The sequence below is a fragment of the Callospermophilus lateralis genome, chromosome 1, assembly GCF_048772815.1.
Source record: "Callospermophilus lateralis isolate mCalLat2 chromosome 1, mCalLat2.hap1, whole genome shotgun sequence".
NCBI lineage: Eukaryota > Metazoa > Chordata > Mammalia > Rodentia > Sciuridae > Callospermophilus > Callospermophilus lateralis.
In genome coordinates, this window is record NC_135305.1 from 20,107,517 (window position 1) to 20,129,256 (window position 21,740).

Below are 21,740 nucleotides of genomic sequence, written 5' to 3' on the forward strand. Positions count from 1 at the left end.
ATTCAGTCATCAACAACAGCAACCAATAGTGTTTGTTAAGCACTTACTAAGTACATAGGATAGTGCCACACTATTCATTATTTGTAAAATGTATATATATGTCGTCCTCCCAGCAAGACAGTCTTTTTGATAGAAGCAATATATTTATACTTCCTTTTTGTTCCCAGTTCCTAGTATAAAATGTTAGTCCTACTCTTCAGTATTTTACCACATCATATATTTAGGTTATAATTAAATAAAAGAGCAATAGCAAAGTCAAAGTATCTGGTTGGGAATAAGTAGGATTTTGGAATGTGATAATGTTTTTATTTCTTGGGAAACATGAAAGTCTGAAGTTTTCCTCAAGAACCACAACACATTTTAAAATGCCCCCGCCCTCCGCCCCCGGAATTTTGCGGCCTGGAAACCACAACAGAATCATCTGGTTATTAGTGCAGATTACTGGGTTCCATTTTAGACCTAATATATCAGAATCCCTGTGCATGGGTTCTAGAAATCTATATTTTAAATAACTATCCCAGACAATACTAATTGCAGTGTAAAATCTGCACACAGCTGATGAGTAGAAACAAGAATTAATGTGAATAGATTGCTTACTACAAGTTCAATATTTGATGAGCACACACCTTGAGCCGGCACAACGTGGGTACCTGACCACACTGAACTGGAGGAAGACCTTACCCTGGAAGGGCCAACAGGGTCAATTAGTGTACTGGGTGTCTCGCCAATAATCATAATGTAAAGCAATAAACTTAACGAGCTAGACTTTTCATAGTCCAAATCTTTTACCTCTCACATCAACCAGGCAGGACAGGCTTAAATTACAGTCCCATCTTTACCAAGGGTGAGGGTGAGGCTCTGAGAGTTTGCTTGGGATAGCACCACTGATGAGACCAAGATTCCAATCCCAGAACTAATGCTTTTCTAGAGACCAATTTCTACTTTCATCCTGTTTTGGAGAATTGTTTCAGATGCTCGAACACCTCTAATGAACAGTCACAGGTCTGTGGTGTTAGTGCAGCGGCTGCGACTTTTTGTGACAGTGGCGAATCCCCCTTTGAGTTCTTGGGTCTCCCAGGAAGCATCGACGGCCTGGAGACTTCACTTCCCGGCAGGCCCCGCGGCCGCTGATCTCGCGAGGCTTTCGTGGCACTTTCCCTTTGCTCCTCTCTGGCGGAACGACCCGTCCCGCCCCGCGTAAGGGCGCGCGGGATGCTGGGATATGTAGTCTGGCCGGGACTTGGACGCCCCCTCGGATGAATGGGGCCTGGGCTGACTGAGAACTACAGCTCCTCGGCTGGCAGCGTGGGTGGCGGCCTCAGGGGAAGAGGGAACCGCCTCGGCCCCGGGCAAGAGCTGCGCTCCCTGACCGCGGGCATGTCCATTGCCACCTTCCTGGGGTAGCAGCATAGGCGGGCGCCTCCTCCGCGCTCGCTCCCCTGCCCCCGCACCGGCCATGCGCCCGGCCTTCGCGGTGGGCCTGGTATTCGCAGGCTGCTGCAGTAACGTGATCTTCCTAGAGCTGCTGGCCCGGTGAGTGACTCTCTCGGGCCGCATCTGGGCTCCCGGGGCTGGTCGGAGGAGAGGCGTCTCTGCCCAGTCCCCACCCCGCCTTGAGCGGTGCCCGGGCGGGAATGCAGAGCCCGGTCCCGCGTGGGCAGCCTGGGACCCTTTGGACCCACTACTCTGTCCCTAGTCCAGCACACCGCCGGCTATCCCGCCTAATAAAGTCTGACAGCATCCCGGTGAGGGGGCGGACACTGAGGGTGTTGCAGTCGTCACCCAGTTTCCGCATCCTGGGGGATGGAAGCCTGCGGAGTTTTTTAAGTGACTGGTCCAAGATGGGCAGGGAGCTGGTTCCTCCGTCCAGCCACTCTCTCCCTTACTTCCCCTTCAGCTCCAGCTCATTTCTTTGCCCAGTCAATGGCATATCCCAAGTTGAGCAAAGCGTTCTGACTTACAAAGCGTTCTGGTTTTGAACACACCGCACAGTTTCATCTTTATTATTGGCCCCAGAGTTGCCTGTGACTATTTTGCCCAAACACACATCTCAATGATGTAGAACAGATAATTATTTATGTGGAAGATCAGTCCAAGTGACCTGAGAGAGCATTTCCAGCTTTAGGCCATCATAGGTTTTAAATTGGGAAACATGCATTTTAAAATGTATAAAATGAGAAAGGCTATGACACTTTCCCAAAGGTTACTAGACTGGCTTTATTGAGGTAGCTAGCAAATAGCGTTGAGAAACAATGTGCAAAGTTCAGTGTACAGAACTATTGCTGAAGAGACAACAGGTGGAATGGAAAAGGCTCTGGATTAAAAAGCTCAAAGTTATGAATTTCAGTCTTGACTTTGCCATCCCCTGACTGTGTGCCCTTTTCAAGTTACTTAGCCTCTCTGGGCCTCCTTTCCCCTGCTGTAAAATAATATCTGTGGTGCCATCTAGCTTCCTGTTTCTAAATTCTCCATTTATCTTCCAACTAATACTATTGTCAAGAATTCACCGTTTTGCTGACAGTGAATAGGTGGTCTTTCACTACTTGTAAGTGGCAGAGCAAGATCTGTAGTCCAAGAAGTCTAAGTTCCTAATTTAATACCCTTTTTCACCTCCCAGTTAATTTTGAACTTGAGCGGCAGATAGGTCTTGGTCATCCAATTCTTCATGTGATGCCTGCAAGAGATGTATTTTATTTGAAACCATTGATTAAATCATTCTGAAGCAACCAGTTAAGTTAAACTTTATGAGGAGTTCATTTTTGCTCTTACGGAGCTTGACATTTTATTATGCAGCAGGTGCTGATAAAGATCTGTTATTTGTCTTGGGAGTAGGTGGTGAAGGATATGAAAATGAAAAAAAAAAAAAAAAACCCAACACCTATATCCGGCTATAATCTGATACACTTCAAAGGAAGGCCACTTTGGAAATTGACATAGTTTATGTCTATGTTTTTTTTTTAAATATAAAAAGTGATGTAATTAGGTAGTCCATGGAAGCGAAGGTCAGAAAATAATAGTGCAATATTTATATTATATATGCCGTTAAATTAAATCTTGCCAAAAGGCTGTATGATGCCAGAATATGCTAGCTACCGAAGCCTCTTTTTACTAGTTTGTGAGTCCTTGGCCAAATGACTTGATTCTAGCTGCCAAAGAGGGTGATGGTTCCATCGGGCTCACAAGTTTTAAAGGATTAAATGAGATACATGTGGAAAACTTGAAGCACACTGGTGGTTGACTTCCATTACTCTTAAAATTTTATTTCAATACAGGTACCTTGTTTTATGAGATGTTCAGAAAAGTTATGGACAAATCTAACTTTATAAAATATTTCCATAGGAGCTTCTATTTAGAATACTTGACTAATTTATAAACAAATCATCCCTCCTTCTTTTTCTTTTTCTTTTCTTTTTTTGAATATCTGCATTTTGGCATACAACAGTGGGTTTTCATTAAGTGGAGAGAAAGTATATTTGTTAAAATAATCAGTGATATGTGATATACCAGACCAAATAGCTGCCTTTTCCTAACTTGCTTAGGTAAGTCACAATTTTTGTGACAAATCAGTAAAATAGAACCTGCTTAGGCCACATAGTCTTTAAGGTTCTTTCTAGATATGATCTTGGAATTCACTGCTTTTTCTGGGAACATCACAGTGGAAAGCCCATGAATTTTTTTAGAGCAGGAGCTGCACTTTTCCATGACTTCTTTATATAACACTTAGGCACCATAGTAAATGGCAAATTTACTCTTAAATGTAAACGCTAAAGTTGACCTGTTGGGAAAAAAAATAATTTTTTAAACCGTTTTTCCCAAATTGGGAAATAAATTCAGTTTGTTCTTTCTGATTTGTGTACCTATTATTTGGGACCAATAGTAAAATATAAACATATATTGCACTGAGCAGATCCCTAGTAATGAATAAGTGCCTGCTCCCCCTCCTTTAAGAAGCTCCTTCCTACCTTGGAAACAAAATATTCATGTATCAACTAACAAGTTGATAGGCAAGGTATTGTATGTCTTACATTAGGAAAACAATCTGAAACATTTTCTTTTTCCCATTCAATTTCTCAATTACAGGCCTGATGTTGAATTAAATAAGGAAGTTTCCTGTATCTAGAAAAAGAAGATATGAACTATCTGATCAGTTCATTCTCTTCAAAGTTGCTTTTTTTAAAAAGTAAAAATGTGGATTCTTGCCAAAGACAATTCAAAGTAAGAGCAGTTGTTGGCAGTTAATGATTATAATTCTTGGGAGTAAAGTTCAAAAGAACAAAAGATTTAGGGAAAAAAATTAAGTTTTTACTCTGAAGTTTTAAAATGAATTACTCCAGTTAAATATATAGAATTCCACTGAGCGATATACAATAATATGTGTTCCTAAAAAGCCAAGTAGATTTAGAAAGAAACTTGAGTTATATATGAGTTCATTAGGGAGATTTAAAAATTATATGGAAATAGAGACTACAAAAGTAGATTATGAGTTGTCGAAGGACCTGGGGTAAAGAAGGGAGGGCGAGGAGTCACTCATATGCATACAGGATTTCCTTTGGGGAATGTCCTAAAATTAGCTAGTGGTGAAGGTTGCAAGACTAAAAAGCCACATTAAAAGCCATAGAATTGTAATGTTAAGAAGAAGAATAAGGATATATGCAAATCCTGTTACTTTGCCTTGAGGCCCTGAGAAACTTATCAGCTCAGCTGTGTGGCCCTCAGTGTCTTGGGCAATAAAATGGGCATGCTTCTACTTTAACTCCATAAAATAAAGGTAAAATAAAAACATGATGGCCTTTAAAAAATCTTAAGGGCCCTTAGTTAGTGACAGAGCCTTTGTGAGGCCCTGGGTGTGAGGGCCTAGGTTTGGATCCTCAGCCCTGTAACAACAACAAAACATTAAAAAAATCATCTGGAGAATGCACTTGTAAAGTGAATCTTTTTTTAAAAAAAATAAACTACCTTTTAAAAAATCTTTTGTACATATGCTAATATTCTAGATCACTCTTGTTAAAGTGAGGCATTCCTACATTCATTGGCTTATTTGAGTGAAGGCTGTGATTGGGGCTCAAAGATGGGTGGGATGTGGTCTGTCCTCCAATATTCCCACTGTGGCACTGGGTTCTCACTGTCCATACTTTCCCTTTGGCTCCCTAAGCTGCTGTTGTCTTCCTTAGGGCAGGGATCAGTTGTCATTCACATTGGGAACTCCCTCTAAGTTAGCACCTAACTGTGCATAATCGGTTCTTGATAGTGTTCATTAATTGACCTGGACTGAGCTTTCCGTAGAGAGAAGATAGACAGGAAAGCAAGTTTTGAGCTTTTGGGCTCAGTCTTGTGCTTGGCACTTCATTTGTATTTTCTCATTGAATTCTCGATACACTAATAATAGCTCATTTTCATTGAAGACCTTTCAATATGCAAGACCCTAAGCACTGGTCATCGCTGGTTGTTCTGTTTGCCTTTGTCACTCTGGCAGGCACTCTGTTAAGTACTTTTTAGGGAGTGGCTCATTTACTCCCAAGATGAGCAACTAATAGGTTCCCATTTTAAAGATGAGAAAACAGGATTTAGATGGTATGTGATGAAAGTGAATCTTGCATGTTAGTCTATACTTTTAACCACTATGGAGCATAGTCGTCTCCAATCCCATGTAAGGGGTCATGCGTCTTACACATGCATGGCCAAATGCACATTCATGCACACTTCAACTCTGGCTGCACATTAGGATCAAGGAAAAATAATTTTTTTTAGTACTGGGGATTTAACTCAGGGGCATTTAACCACTGAGTCACATCCCCAGCCCTTTTTATTTTTGAGACAGGGTCTTACTAAGTTGCTTAGAGCCTGATTGCATTGCTGAGGCTGGTTTTGAACTTGCCATCCTCCTGCTGCAGCCTCCCAAGCCACTGGGGTTGTAGGCATGCGCCACTATGCCCAGCCAAGGAAAACTTTTGAAAGTAGATTCTTAGGATCCAGTCCTAGACCAATGGAATCAGAAGTAGGAGAGTGAGCCTCTTAAGGCACATGGGCTTATAAACAGCAGTGGGCTGGAGGGAGTTCGGAAGCACTGTACCAGGGACCATCTAGGTTAGAATTCCTTCTTGGGGCTCTGTATATAAGATAATGGTTTTAATTAGCTTCTTGAATGAGATATTGATCTTACATACTTATTTATGGATTCCTGCAGTGCAATGTTTGGTCATGTCCTTTGAATATGAAAAATGCTGCAAGAGACATTGTTGAATGGCATCTAAAACTGGAAATTTCAAGGAGGCCTTCTTAGGCAGTCCAGCTTAGAGCAGTGACAGGTCTGTTTCAGATGGTAAGCCTGACTTGCTGTAAGAATGGCTTATGTCTTAGCTTGTCTGTTTTTGTGCCTGAAGAATATCTTTAAGAGTTTATATATCTTGTTTAATATTATGCTACCAAAAGAAAATGGAGTTTTGATAAATAGCAATGTATTAATATGTAACAATACAGTTAAATCCTGTATTCACTGGCTTTAGGTAAATATCTTTGATCAGGATGAAGAGAAGAATATGAAGTGGTGATTAATGGTAGTAAGGGAAATCTAGATGCTGTTTACTTGGTACTTTTTCCAGTGATCAAGCAGAGCTGAATAGACAAGCTCAAGAAAAACATTAGCATAGCATGTGACTAATTTTCAGAATTCCTCCAGCTGGATGTTAGAAGGAATTTTTCTACTTTGAAAATCTGTTCCCAATGGTCACTGTGGAAGATTCCCCAACTGTTACATAGATCACTGAAGAGGATCAGTTGAATTCCACAGACATTTCTTGAGTGCCTAATAGATTTGAAATGCTGTGTAAGGATTGTGGTGAAAGGAACTACAGTAGTCTTTCGCAGTTTTATTGTCTTTGACACCAGAATCCTTTTTAGACAATTTTTCTAAATCACCCCTTCACAGATATACTATATTCTGGTTTATGCACAGGTGTGTTTTATTGTACCTTATACTTAAAAGGGGTAAGATCCCTCCCCCTTCCCAAGAACCAGTTTTTACCCCCTCGGAGACACTATCTAAACTAATGTCCTTATCATCACCTGACCCGATGATTCCTAGTCAAGAGGGGTATATAAACATTCCAGGAGAAAATTCAGCCCCTTTCTGTCCTTGGGTTTTGCTACCTGTGCTGACTCAGCTCCTGGAGACAGGCCTTTTGGATCTCCACCAGAACATATAACCAGTCTCCTGCCAAGTACCAGGAAAGCTGTGTCACAGTTCTGGCAATGAGTAGGGCAGAGCAAATCTCACTCATGGCCTGCTACACCTGGGGATGAATAAATAAGAAAATTTTACACTTTCTGTGAGGTATAATGCTAAAGTTGTGTGATCCATGGCCTCTGAGAGCCAAGGTAAGGAAAGACAGTGGGTAATAGGAATCTATCCTTCCTGCTGTTTTGGAATTATAAATATAAGACCTTAGTGCTCTCTATCTCGGTCTTTGTGCCTTATTTTTCCTTTCTGTTACTCATCACCCAGGAAGCATCCAGGATGTGGGAACATCGTGACATTTGCACAGTTCTTATTTATTGCTGTGGAAGGCTTCCTCTTTGAAGCTGACTTGGGAAGGAAGCCGCCAGCTATCCCAATAAGGTATGACACATAAAAGTCTCTTTGTTTTGGGTCTTTTTAAAAAGTTAAAGAGAGGTGGAACCCATAGAAAAGGAGTATAAGACATTCTTTTCTGAGATATATATCAAAGATATCAGTAGAATAATTCATTTTTTGAGTTTAACACATTGCAAAACTCTGGGAAGTCTATTTTTAGGATAAAATTCCTGCCACAACACTTTACATAACTGTGAGGAAGACAATAGTGTGTGCGCTTGTGTTTGTGTGTGACTGTCCCTTTCTAAAACTGACTAACCTTGGGGACTATATAGAGGTGTACACAATTTTGTAAGTGTACTAAATTCCCCTGAATTGTTCACTTTAAAATGGTCAATATTATGTTACATGAATTTCACCTCAATTAAAAGAAAATGAATATCAAGCAAAGTCAGAATTGTTGATGCCAGACCTTTGTCCACTAGTCCACACTTGCATAACTGTACTCCTGAGGCCAGATAGAACACAGGGCAGTTCTTACAGTAAACAGTGTGTTGAAGACTCAGCCTTCCTGATGAGAGACTTGAGTGTTATCCATCCAGTTTTGAGTGTTAGAAGAATGGTGTCACTTAACCCGGGAGAGCAGCATACCCATGTGACTATATCCAGGTACTCAGGTTCACCCTTGTTGGTGTTGTTTTGCAGCCTTCCTGAACAGTGCACACAGAAAATCTGGCTGAATAGTGTTATATTAAATATCATACTTTTAAATTTCTTGATGTGGGATGCTGTTTTAGTCAGCTTTTTTATTGCTGTGACTAAAAGATAGACAAGAACAAATTTTGAGGAGGAAGAATTTATTTGGGGGCTCATGGTTTCAGAGGTCTCAGTCCCTAGACAGCAGTCCCCATTCCTTGGAGTGTGAGATGAGGCAGAACATCATGGTGAAAGAATGTGGTGGAGGAAAGCGGCTCAGAATGTGCCGATCAGGAAGCAGAGAGAGAGTTCCCTTACCAGGGCGAAATATATACCCAAAAGGCATGACCCACCTCCCCCAGCCACACCCTACCTGCCTACTGTTATCCACAGTTAATCCTTACCAAGGAATTAATCACTGACTGGGTGAAGGCTCTCAGAACCCAATCATCTCATCTCAACTTTCTTGCATTGTCTTACACATGAGCTTTGGAGGGGCACCCCATATCTAAACCATAACAGATGTTAAATATTCGGAATACTTTTTTTTTGCATTGGCTTTAATATCTTCATAACACTTCTGTTCCTGCAGGCCAGCATTTACCCTGCACTAGGAGCCCCAGTGACTTTTTACTTCTTTGGCCTTTCCTGCCTCTTCCCACTGTCTCTTCCCATCACCTCAGCCATTTGCGTGGATTAGGAGCGTATTCCATGTCACCATAACTTTTAAGTATCCAGCTGACTGATCTCCCTTCTGCCCACTTTTGTTTATTCCTGTTTTACTTGTACCATTTCATTGTGGCACTTCTTGCTCAGTGGTTGTCATGATGTTCAGAATGAATTTCAACCTCCCCAGCCTGTCCTTGAGACTCCCATGATCTTCCCCCAACAACCACACTCCCATGTGTGTCCTGTTTGTGATAGCTATTTTGTTTTCGGTTGTGAAACCATAATCAAAGTTTTACTCATGTAATTCATCCTCATAAGTGATTTCTAGGCAGTGCTAGGTCAGCAGCCGTGTGGAATAATTGAGTTAATTATCCTGAAACATCTTGATGAACTCTTCTTGCCTCCCAAAGGCATCTCTTTAAGATAAGACTGAGAAAATTGTACAAGAAGCCTTGCAAAATCACTAATATATAGTATTAAAAGGTTGTGAAGAAACAGTTGCTAGTGATTTTGTGTGTATGTGTCATTGTGCTCAACGTTCATTGTTCAGCTTCTCAAACTTTCCAGGCTATGTTAATTTAGCCTTGGGCTTTACTGCCTATTGTGATGTATAGAGAGCTCCATATCTAACCAGCAATACATAATAGGTTCTTGTCAGAGAAGATAACTTGGAACAACTCTGTGTTGTTATATTGCCACATGTGCAGAGGTGGAAATGGACATTTCATGAAGAACATGGAATCACTTATTTACCTTTGCCATGCATTCTTTAGTCATTGATTTTAAATATTTCTCTTATTGAATAGGTTCAGTTGAATTATGAAATTGCTGATGTTCAATCCTTTTTGAATTACAAAAAAAAATGGCAATTTAATATGGTTTAATGTACATATGAAAGTTATATACAGTGAACCAATACAGTAATATTTATCTATTCACTTCGAAAAAGCCTATTGATATCTATTAACATTTTAAAAGTTGAGTTTTAAATGGCCATGTATACTTGAAAAAATAATTTCTTTAAACATATTCAGTAATTCAAACTTTTCCCATGTTAGTCTGACTTTGTATTTTTATACATACATAATATTTGACTTCAGATGATAATAGTGATAGTCTTTTAATGCAAAGGAAACAAATAAAATTCTTTTTAGACTAAAATATAGATTTCCTTCTATACTTGATTTCTATAAATAACAGATTCTGTGATTTGCTGTTCTTTCTGTATTTCAGGTACTATGCCGTGATGGTAACCATGTTCTTTACTGTCAGCGTGGTGAACAACTATGCCCTGAATCTCAACATTGCCATGCCCTTGCACATGATATTTAGATCTGTAAGTGCTGCCATGTGCATGTTCCTCTGAAAAGCATAAAAAAGTAGTAGACTGACTATGTAGCAAAAGTAGAAAGGTCTTGTAATAAGTCTTTGGTCTTGGGTATAAGAGAGTAGGTTTGTGAATGTGTGAGCAAGGATGACTTTCACCAGAAAAGGAAGGTAAAAAGAAAGAAATGTGAAAGTGGACAGTTAACTTATTTATTTGAAGTCTAATGGGTGATTATTAAAAAGAAATTAAAATTTCCCTGGGAAACAGATTTTACCTTCAATTTTCTTCATCTGGTTGATTTTATATTCAAACTTACTATTAATGTTATTTAACATTTCTTTTTTATCACTTAGTGTTTTTTTCTTTTTTTTTTAATATTTATTTATTTATTTTTAGTTGTAGTTGGACGCCATACCTTTATTTTTACTTATTTTTATGTGATGCTGAGTATCAAACCCAAGGCCTCGAACATGCTAGGCAAATGCTCCACCGCTGAGCCACAAGTCCAGCCTTAGTGGGGTTTTTTTTTTTTTTCCCATTAAAAAAAATTACATTTACTTCTGTTACATGAAACAGATACAGATTGAGTATACCTTACCCAAAATGCTTGTGACACTAGTATTTGCATATACCTAAAGAGATATTGTAGGTTGTAGAACCCAAGTCTAACCACATAATTTACTTATGTTTCATATGTACCTTATACACATAGTCTAAAGGAAATTTTATACAATACATTTAATGATTTTGTGCATGAATCAAGGTTTGGGGCATGGGATTATCTACTTGTGGCATCATGTCAGCATTCAAAAAGTTTTGGATTTTAAAACAGTTCAGATTTTCAGATCAGGAATGCTCAAATTGTACTTCTCTTTTCTAATTTTTTTTCCATCAAAAACTTGAGCTTATAAAGGAAAATTTTTGACAAAGGGAATTTTTCCCAAAGTAGTACAAGTTTTCTTCTTTTCCTAATATATGGTGGGAGATCCATGTGTGGTTTGTATATAAATAAGAACAGAGTATGTCCAAAAGAGAAGGGAAGACTTCAAGGGTCATGTAGGTAGGATTGCAAAAGACTGCAGAATGGGTGGTGATGACTGGAATGTTAGCATTTCTGGGTGGCCTGAGCTTTTTGTGATATTGAATGTGCTATTCCTGAATGTAATTATTAATTATAATTATTAACATGAACTTTAACACATAGTTGACTTTAATAAACACTTGCTGATTGATTGACATCTTTCCAGAGGGGGGAGAGAGATCCTTGTATGACTTCTTTCATTAAAACTGCAGGTGAGGAGAAGCTTATTAAAAGTCTTAGAAATTAGATGGAAAATTGGACAGAAAGAAGTCTATTAAATCATTTATTCCTATTAGTCATAACTTCTGTGACCAGTTATTGAGAATTGATCATTTTTGTTCTCATTATTAGCTCGTTACTGTTTAACACGAGATATCGTTGTGCTCTATACTTTTTGCTGCCATAGAATATTTGGACCTTATTAATTGTTTATCCATCCTCCTTCATTCCATGTTTCTCCCTTGTACACATTCATATTCATTTTGAGTTATTTTCTTTCCCTGGTGCACTAAGACTCTTTTTGTTATTCTTGTTTCCTTTTTACAGGGCTCCCTAATTGCCAACATGATTCTGGGAATTATCATTTTAAAGAAAAGGTAAACAACACACCTTCGTATTTTATATATAGAAGTGATATTCTAAGCCACCATCCCTGGGCTTATCATCTGGATTCTTTTTCCCTTTGTGGTTGTAAGTTTGCTTTTGGCCATCTACCTTTTTTCTTAGTTCTTTTTCTAAAAATGGTGCACAATGATATAGTTTCCTGAGGCAGTTGGCCAGGTGAGTGGGCTAATCTGTGATTTTGGAGTAGTATCTTCTCTGAGTTGATTAACTCTTGTCATGAATAAATCTATGGTACCATATATACCTATTAAACCAATAGAGCTTCAGTGTGTAGTATGGTTACCACTAGTCATCTGTGACTATTTACACTTAACATCTAAATTTAATTTTTATTTATTACATTTATTTTATTTATTACATTTAATTTTAATTTTTTTTAATCCCTCCCTGAGGCTTTTTGCTTGATCACCAAAAATCTGAAAGGGATAATAATGATGCTATTTTAGTTAATGTGAAATGTCGCTATTACTATTGCTCATTGTTCTATAAATTGAAAATTCTCTTTGTCCAACTATGCCAACATTCAAAAGCAACATTTAAGTTATTCAGAAATTTTAAAAATAATACTATCCTCAGAGAATGTTCAATTTAATCATTTTCTGAGCACTGAATGCTGCTACTGGTACCTGATGGTCTGTTCTTCCTCTTTGGTAGTGTGTGTCTTAGGACTCAGGTTTGAGTTCTATAAAGACAGGGAAAGCCACCGAGCCCAGTTAAGACTGGCCAGGCTCCCTATGGAGTCTCGAGAGCAGAATGCAGTGTCATGCCTGGTCTGTGTCTGTTTCTATTTTTGTTTCCTGATGCAGCAATCTGTTTATCAACAAACTGTTGGAAACAAATTATTTTAACCACCCCAGGGAAAATGTTTAGAAACCAGTCAGTACCCTGATTCCTTCATGTACCTGCCTGTGTGGACTCTGCTGGAAGGTCACATTTTAGTGATTTGTACTTACATACCCCATTGACTATAAATGTCATTTGGAAATGTGTTTTCCTGTGTTTTGTTTTTATTTTGCAGATACAGTATTTTCAAGTATACCTCCATTGCCCTGGTGTCTGCAGGGATTTTTATTTGCACTTTCATGTCAGCAAAGCAGGTGGTAAGAATCAGCTCACAAATCATTTATATTCACTATTTGCCATTGGGACCTGGTTACCAGACACTCATTAATAATAAAACAAATTAAAACTTTTGTAATGTAAAGATTTGAGTCTCTGCAAGAGAGAAATGGAGGGAAATGGATAGCATAAACACTTCCCTTGTCTCTCTTGCATGTTGCATGTGATTCTGGTCTCTGTATCTAGTGTATTTTCTTATTTCCTAGACTTCCCAGTCCAGCGTGGGTGAAAATGATGGATTCCAGGCCTTTGCATGGTGGTTACTAGGCAAGTACAGTAATTATAATAAAGCTAATTGCCTCTGAAGTTGTGTTTGCATTAGTTTTCTCCTAAGGGAAGTGTTTCTTGGCAAGAAGCTTCAGCTAAAAAAATTATGCCCTGGAAGAGAGGGGATCCTGTATCTCTAAACCTTAGCATTCAAGAAATGAAAAAAAAAAAAAAAGTCCACATTTGTGGCAGAGTGCTGCCATGGATCTATGTTTCTTGGTTGCCACTGGCCTTGAAAGAAAAGTGTGTCTACTTGTCTGCCTAGCATGCTCTGAGAGCAGCGTGTGGGCTGTCATCCATTTCTTCATGATCCATCTGCTGAGTAAAAGCATCTGCAAAAGAAGGGCACATTAACCAGTTGACTCTTCAAATTTCCAAGGGACCCATTTCTAAATCTTAGATTTATATTCTTCATAGGTTAGCTGTTCCAGATGGCAGCGTTCCCGAATCTAACTGATCATCATAATCTCCTGGGAATTCTTTTTTTCTTAAATACAAGTATCTCTTTGTAGAATTAATTAGAGAACTCCTAGAGAGCCTTGTTCTCAACACTGTCTGATTTGGAGGGAAACTCTTTCCAGGTACTTTCAGTAATAACAAGAACAGATTGAGACTGACAACGTGGAAGGGAAGTAGCAATAAAAGACTGTGGTTCTCTTTTCTTTGAATTTTATCCCTTTAGGTTGCTATTCTTAACATAGAAAGATCTGTATGAGCTATGAGAAAAATACTTTACCTAATGAGAAAAGTTTGCAAAGGATATGAGTAAATAATTCATGGGGAAAATTAATAAATGATAATTTTATGTTAAGCTTCACTATTTTGTTCGTCAAAGAAATGAAAATTAAAACCAAAATACAATACCTTTTTACTTTGTCCTGTCATATTGGCAAAATGATAAATGATTATTTTCATTGCTGTGAGGGTACAGAATGACAAAACCATTTTCATATAAATGATTAGTTTAAATTGACACAGCCTTTCTGGAAAAATATTGTATATTGAGTTTTTAAAATGTCTTCAACCTTTGATTTGGTAATTCCATTTATAAGTTTATTCTAAGGAAATAATCAAAATGTTTAAAAGTTTGTGTACAATGATACATATTGATTTCAATGATGAGGTAATTGGAAATAATTTAACCATTCTCCCTGAAAGAAATTTAAGGGCGAATGGTTAGATTATTTCTAATTAGATTAGATAGTTAGATTATATCCAACCATGTGATAGAATAATATACAGTCATTAAATCACAATTTTGAAAAAATTTAATGAAGGACTTGAAGAAAAATGTGAGAAACCATCCCAAGAAAAGCAAGATATAAAATCGTGCATGCAATCTCATCCCATCTTAGTATAAAAATATATGCATTAGATATAGAGAGATGTAGAAAATAAAAAGGTTAGATGGTGATATTGTGGTTGATTTTTACCTATTTTTAAAATGTTGTACATGTTCTACATTTAGTTTATAATATCTGTAGAACTGTAAACAAGCAATAAATGTCTTTGAGGAAACATCTGAAATGAACAAATGCAGGCCGTCTTGTAACCCAGTGTTTGTGTCTTAGGCATCGGGGCACTGACTTTTGCTCTTCTGATGTCAGCAAGGATGGGTATATTCCAAGAGACTCTCTACAAACAATTTGGGAAGCACTCTAAGGAGGCCTTATTTTATAACGTAAGCAACTTATAGGTGGGGAAGGTAGAAATTCCTGCATTATAGTGTGTTATTACAAGTGAAAGATGCCATCTTTCTGATGTCATTAAAAAGCCTTGAGACCCAGAGACTGAAGTGCTTTTGTGAGGGAGCTAGTGAACATTCTGAGCCACAGTTGCCTACATAAGACAATCCTTATCAGCCAATGTGATTGAAACATCTGTTAGGCAGGAGCAACCTCCAGGGACAAAGCACCCTAACCTGCAACATTCTTGTAGATGAAATGGAGTGAAAACCAATATGGAAATCCTGAAAAGGAAAACCAAGTTCCAAGAGCAACAGGCAAGGGAATTTGTGCAGGCAGGCATCTGTGGTGCAGTTTGGGGAGGATGGGGTGGAGAGGCATAAGTCCCCCAGGTGGGTTTTATTCACTTAATAGTTTAATTATTATATGTGCTTTGTTTTGAACTGTCACTTCCTCTAACTTTCCTCCTCTTCTTCCCTCTTGGCTATTGAGATACCCTCAGAGCACAGCCAGTCCCTTAAGCTGAGAGTGAGGCAGTTGCCCTCATGCAGGTAGCCAGGGATTCTTTCACTGCTGACTTTTTGTACTGAAGTTGGAACCAAACATTTTGAGATATTTAATTGGAGCCAGGTTCATGGCTGGGAATTTTAAAATTTAAACATTGTGTTTGGTTCATATCTCCAATGCCAGGCATATGGTAACTGCTCAGTGAGTATTAGGTGTGACATTACTGCTGGGCGGGGTGGGGGCTATTGTCGAGCACCTTTGTCATTGTTGGCCTATCATATCCTTTTTTCTCTTCAGCCCCTTCTAATTTTTACCTTCATTTATTTTTCCCTGATTTTGGATTGTCCTCAAATCTCTTTCCCACTAGCTTTCTGAATTCCCTGAAATCTGCCTCTGTATTCTTTATAATTCTTAGATCCATTGTTTGTTTATCTTTCTCAAAATAAATAAATAAATAAATGTGTCAAATCCTTTTGGACTGTTTTTAAGTTTCCCCCTTCCCTTTTGTTGAGGAAAGGATGCTGGCTCCTTTGCTTTTATCTGTGCATGATGCCAGGTGGAGGCACTGACACATTTAACTTAGTCTAACTTGCTTTTCTTTATATTAGTTACCAAACAATTTGTACAACTTTCAATTACTGTTTTGTATGTTCTTGCACTTAACTTTATATGACCCATTTCTTCCCACAGCACGCCCTTCCACTTCCTGGTTTCATCTTCTTGGCCTCTGATATTTATGACCATGCAGTTCTATTCAATAAGTCTGGTGAGTTTAGGATTATATGATAGAATTACATACCAATTTCTGAGGCAGAGTCTCAGTTTTGCTTTTGATTTGACCATAATTTTTTTCATTATTATTTAAATCATCCGTCCCTTCCTATCTTCCTATCTTCCTCCAACCTTTCAGGAATATAAATGGTACTATTAATTAGTAGTTGTAGCAGCAGTAGCTTTCTGTAGGCACTTCTCCATTTTTTGCAAATTAAGTAAGAAAATATCTTCACGTTTCTATTTTGCTTTGGAATTTGCGTGTTTGCCTTTGAATTGAGGTTTGGGGAATACAAACAACTAGTAGCCACACAGAACAGAGATCTGCACCCTGCAGAGTTGGGCAGCAGTCCAGCTCTCTCTGGTGCTGCTCATCCTTTTCTACTGTGAATAGCAGAGCTGTTCATGGATGCAAGCTGCCTTGGTGCCAGGCAAGATGGGCGTAGGATGGTGGCAGGGCTTGTTTCCTAGTGACTGGTTAGATAGGCAACAAGAATAAGCAAATTAGTTTCCAGTGTCTACAGTATAAATGTAAAGTGGCCATTTGATTAATTAGCTATAAATTGTCAGTCAACTTGAAGGAAACTACTTTGTGATCTGATTATCTACTAATGATATCATCATACAGACAAATGAGCACGCAGGGAACAAACGGCATTTAAAATCAGGCTTTATGTTGCATATACCTTGAATGATAAGTGCATTCTATAGCCTGGCCTTAGGGTCTCATCGGAGCATGAGTTCTAAAATTAGGTCTGCTCTCTGCATGACAGTGTTATAACTGTATTAGGTCTGCTCTCTGCATGACAGTGTTATAACTGTGTTATCTCTCTTATTTGGCCAAATATATATATATATATATGATAAAGGTAATAGTATATAAGAAAGTTGGAAAGTTTCTGAATAAGAGAACCACTTCCGATTATTAACAACACAGTTTTGAAGACCTCTGAGAGTCACCTCAGAGCAATAACTCTTGAGGCTGTTATTAACCATTAGAATCAAGGCAGGTAAATTGATGGGAGACCCAAACCTATTGGCAAGTGAAATAATGCTGTTATTTCCAAAATCATTTATTTATATTGCCTTTTCGAAAGAAGAAAAGTTTAGCTAACAGAAAGTTAGGATAGGTGTGTAGCCTAGCTAGCATGCCCAAAGCCCTGGGTTTCCAGTACCACAAAAAAAAAAAAAAAAAGAGAAAGAAAGAAAAAAAAAAACTAGTGTGACCATATCCTCTCAATCTTTGCAGAACTCTATCAAGTTCCAGTTGTCGGTGTGACAGTGCCCATCATGTGGTTCTACCTCCTCATGAATGTTATCACTCAGTATCCTTTTGATGTCCCATATATATATATATGGTTTCTTCATGTTATTTTGGCCTAGAATGTTCATTCTTATCTTCTAACAGGTGTGGAGACATGAGTTTGGTTTTTTTCCTTGATTTCTTCTTGTAGGGAGCAGGAAGCAGAGAGACATATTCAGGGAGTTCCTTTGCAAAGGGCAAAGGGACAGTGGTGCAATGGATCATTAAGTCTCAGGGAGCAGGGAGGAATGTGCTGGTGGAGTGAAGGAGCCCACTGGTTAAACACTAGTCTATGGCATGGACAGTTTGTGATTTTTTTGCCCGGGCTTTTCTAGTATTCCAAGATATTTCCAATTATCACAAGTACCACAAGCTTTGAAAGAAATTTCAAATTAGTCAAGACTCGGTTTTTTCAAGTAATCATTTTTAATGACCTTAAGTTCCTTTTAAAATCTGTTAACTCTTTGAAGTAGTGAAACAGTTTGATTTGACCTCAATCTTCTGAAATCCTAAAGTTCCTTTTTGGAGGAGGGTGCACAGAAGCTGAGGACAAGACAAAATAAAGGGAGATGGGATCAGCCTTACTGAGAATGTTGCCCTTTTGTTATCTCAGAGGCAACCTTGGTTGTAAACCACAGGAAACATCCAGAATAATAATGGGAGATCTTGAGGTAGTTTCCAACTGAGATCTATAAATGGAATGGCAGAACAGGAACTCTGCAGGATGTTCTACCAAGGAGGGGCCATAGAGTGCTGTGATAGACCCTCCTATTTTCTTAGAAGGTGAAAATTTAAGCCAAGAGCCATGTAGAAGTTCCCCCCACTGGCCTCCCAAGTGCAGTTTACAGAAAACGACCTTAACTCCATTCCAGGTACGTGTGCATCCGGGGCGTGTTCATTCTCACAACAGAGTGTGCCTCCCTCACCGTCACGCTTGTTGTGACTCTACGCAAGTTCGTGAGCCTCATCTTTTCCATCCTGTACTTCCAGAACCCTTTCACTCTGTGGCACTGGCTGGGCACCTTGTTTGTCTTCATTGGGACCTTAATGTACACAGAAGTGTGGAACAACCTAGGAACCACAAAAAGTCAGCAGCAGAAGGCCGACAAGAAGAACTGACCTCTACCTGGAAGATGACCAGTGTTGTGTGCAAGAGGCCTCCGCCCTTTTGCTTTGGTTAACACTGAATCACCCCCAGGATGGAACCAGGCATACCCCAGGGATTACTGAGAAGGAGGGGATGTTTTCCGTTTCTCATGGGCATCCAAACAAAGTTTGTAGACTCTGAATAGACATCCCTTAACCCTAAAAATAGGAAAAAGAGTAGTTCTGTATTATCACACAGATCATTCGTTATTTGTTTACCAGGATATTCAGAACTGTGCTTGTTTGTTAAATTCCAAGTCCCTAGAGCTGTGAGTCTTATATCTGTGATCTCAGACAAGATCATGCCTTTGTTACTGTTCTGACATTCTCTGCCATAATAATCATTTGTTATCCAGTTCCCTTTTTCTCCTGCCACCCCCTCCCCCATTCTTCAGCAGCACTTTGCAGTTTGTTAGGTACTCCAGGCACCATCTTCCACTGAACAACTGAGTGGCCCAGCAAACTCTGAGCCCTGGTGACACTGGAGCATACTGGCAGACCCCCTTTACTACATTTTGCTTTTTTCCCCCATATGTAAACACTTGTTACAGCCTGACAGCGTCTCACAGCACGATGTCTATTTCTCTCAGTGCAAATACCTCTGCTCGTCTTATTATTATAGGATATTTACGGACAGATACCAGGTCAGAGCACAACAAAATGAGTGCTCAGAAAGCTGAAGGCCTGCACTGTGTGAGCTAGGTTTTCTCTCTGGCGGTTGGATATAAGGAAATAGATAAAACAGCTACCAGTTAATACTCTTTAAAAATAATTTATTACCCTTAGTTAACTGATTTTTCAATCCAGGTTGAAACTTTTTTTCAACCTTTATTAAAAGGGCGAATAAACCATTTTATAGAACATTAGACTCATTTACAGGAGGAGACATCTCTTAAATGCCTTTCTCATTGTCTGTCAGGACTATATAATTTGTGCTTCAGAAAAACATAGTTTGTTTATAAAAATAATTTAAGATATCCACAACTCTACCCCAAAGCACAAATCAAATAGCAAAGGACACTAGCCAGACCGTGTAAGGTGTGGCGCCTGCGTGCTCCTATAGCAGCTTGCCTGGTATAATAGATGAGTAACAGGAGACGTGGTCTTGAGATTATATTAATACCTGCATATATCCTTTACCAAGACTTTATTACATTATAAATGCTGTCTTTTTTCATTGTTTTTGTAATTTATTTTTTTATCCTTGGATCAAACCCAGACCTTGTCCATATTTTTTACTTTATTTTTCATCCAACTAAACCATTAATACACTTGATGAGTTTATGTTGGTTCTAATCCCAGCAGTCAATGCTTTCTTGTTTTTGTTTTTGTTTTCCCTTTCCCTTCTTCCTACCCAGTTGACTAAAATGAAATGCTGCAGTACTTTAATTTGGTCAGTGCTAGAAGTGAGGAAAGCAAGGACGGCTGAGCTGATCCATGCCACCTGTAAGCCACCTCTTGTAGGAAGATGATGTGGTATTTTTACAGGATTCTAATAAATGTCTTGTGGTCATTTGCTGAGCACGTTCTTCTCATTTTTTTTTTTTTCCATTCACTTTCTATTTTCCAGTTTCTTCACTGAAGCCCCTTTCACATGTGTTTTCTACTGAGCAATTACCTATAACCTCATATCTATTTATGCCTCTATTTTGGGAGGCCTCTGAGTGTTTTTGTAGATTTTTACAGGGTATTTCTACCTGGGTAGCGTGTATTTTGTTGTGCATTCTTATTGTTTTTAAGGAAAGGCATCTGTACAGGTGAGAAGCTGGCAAAATATATGACTGTAGATAAGTACAAACTTGAAGGTTAGTGTGGAAATGTTTGCATGCTCAGAGTGGGGCTGAGATCTTGACCCGCAGACAGAGGGCTGTCTTTGGAAAACAGTAGGGTTTTTTTGGCTTTTTTTACCCTAAACTTTGGCTGGCCTCACTCAACAGAGTCAGAATTGTAGAGAGGAGAAGTGAAAACTATTTGACTAGGAATAACCCTCAACCAGTGAATTGGCTTTGGATGTGGGCCTGTTCACCAGTGGTCCAGTTGGCATTGACCTGAACAAATACACAAATACACATGGAGAAGAACCACATTATAGACATCCAAAAGCAAGATCCTGAATTTGTTGTATTTTGTGTATCTTTGGCTTGGAGCAAAAGAATTATGAGAATTTTGCCATTATTAGATACTCAAAGCATTTAGGTCTCAGTGGCTTTCTGCTGAAAAATGTGACTGACTCTAATTGAAGGCATTTCACTGTTAGACTGAGAGAACTGTCTGTATAGATAAAATGCATTCTGTATTACTCTTGATTGGAGTGATATCTGAAAATGAGTATAAGCAGTATTTGTAACCACAGGAACTAGTCATAAGCCTTAGAATATGTTAGATATGTCCTTAGAATATGTTGGATATGTCCAGAGCTGGGACAGGAGTGTGGCCTTCTCAGCCTTGTTGTGTGTTCTTTCTTTCCAGCACCTTCCTCACTGTAGACATTCCAGGGCTGGGAGAGGCCTGTGATCTGATTCATTCCTGTATTGCCAGCCCCTGGCATAGGGTCTGACTTGTATTATATTCATTCATTCAATGAAGGCTTGTCGAGATCTCTTCCTCAAGTTTTGAGAAACGGTTCCTGACACTTGCTCCACTCTTCAGCTAGTTGGGAAGTAAGACAGTAAGGGAAAACATTCCAGAAGTTTGAGCAGAAGAAAGGAAAGAGGGATGTTGGGAGATTATATAGCACGTAGCCTGCTACCCAGCCTTTTGCTCTCTTGAATGCCTGGTGGTAAGAGGGAGAGCAATATATATCTAGCACCTTACATATCTGGTGCTCAGGAAGAAAGTAAGAAGATACCTAGCAGAGCAGTGAAGGTTGCTGAGGTTTTGAGTGGTTGCTTTGGGTAACCAGCTCTGCCCTCACGTCACCTCCCCTGGTGCAGTGTGTATTGGCTGCCCCTAGTAGAGCATCTTTATCTGTCTAT

At 39.0% G+C, this 21,740-nt stretch overlaps 1 protein-coding gene across 1 annotated transcript; it reads left to right on the forward strand.

The window, feature by feature from the left end:
* Nucleotides 1–1,240: 1,240 nt before the first annotated feature.
* Nucleotides 1,241–20,283, forward strand: Slc35b4 (solute carrier family 35 member B4). Its single transcript, XM_076833089.2, has 10 exons — nt 1,241–1,533; nt 7,502–7,615; nt 10,169–10,271; nt 11,890–11,939; nt 12,986–13,067; nt 13,293–13,353; nt 14,925–15,034; nt 16,236–16,311; nt 17,566–17,641; nt 18,492–20,283. Exons 1-10 carry the CDS (start codon nt 1,457–1,459, stop codon nt 18,736–18,738), a joined length of 996 nt encoding a protein of 331 aa, XP_076689204.1. The 5' UTR covers nt 1,241–1,456; the 3' UTR covers nt 18,739–20,283.
* Nucleotides 20,284–21,740: the final 1,457 nt, after the last annotated feature.

What these genes read in the sequence shown, in the direction of transcription:
- Slc35b4 (XM_076833089.2), top strand. Translation starts at nt 1,457, where the DNA reads ATGCGCCCGGCCTTCGCGGTGGGCCTGGTATTCGCAGGCTGCTGCAGT. An exon ending in TTCCTAGAGCTGCTGGCCCG is followed by an intron (nt 1,534 to 7,501) that starts GTGAGTGACTCT and finishes CTCATCACCCAG; the next exon opens with GAAGCATCCAGGATGTGGGA. An exon ending in TGCACATGATATTTAGATCT is followed by an intron (nt 10,272 to 11,889) that starts GTAAGTGCTGCC and finishes TCCTTTTTACAG; the next exon opens with GGCTCCCTAATTGCCAACAT.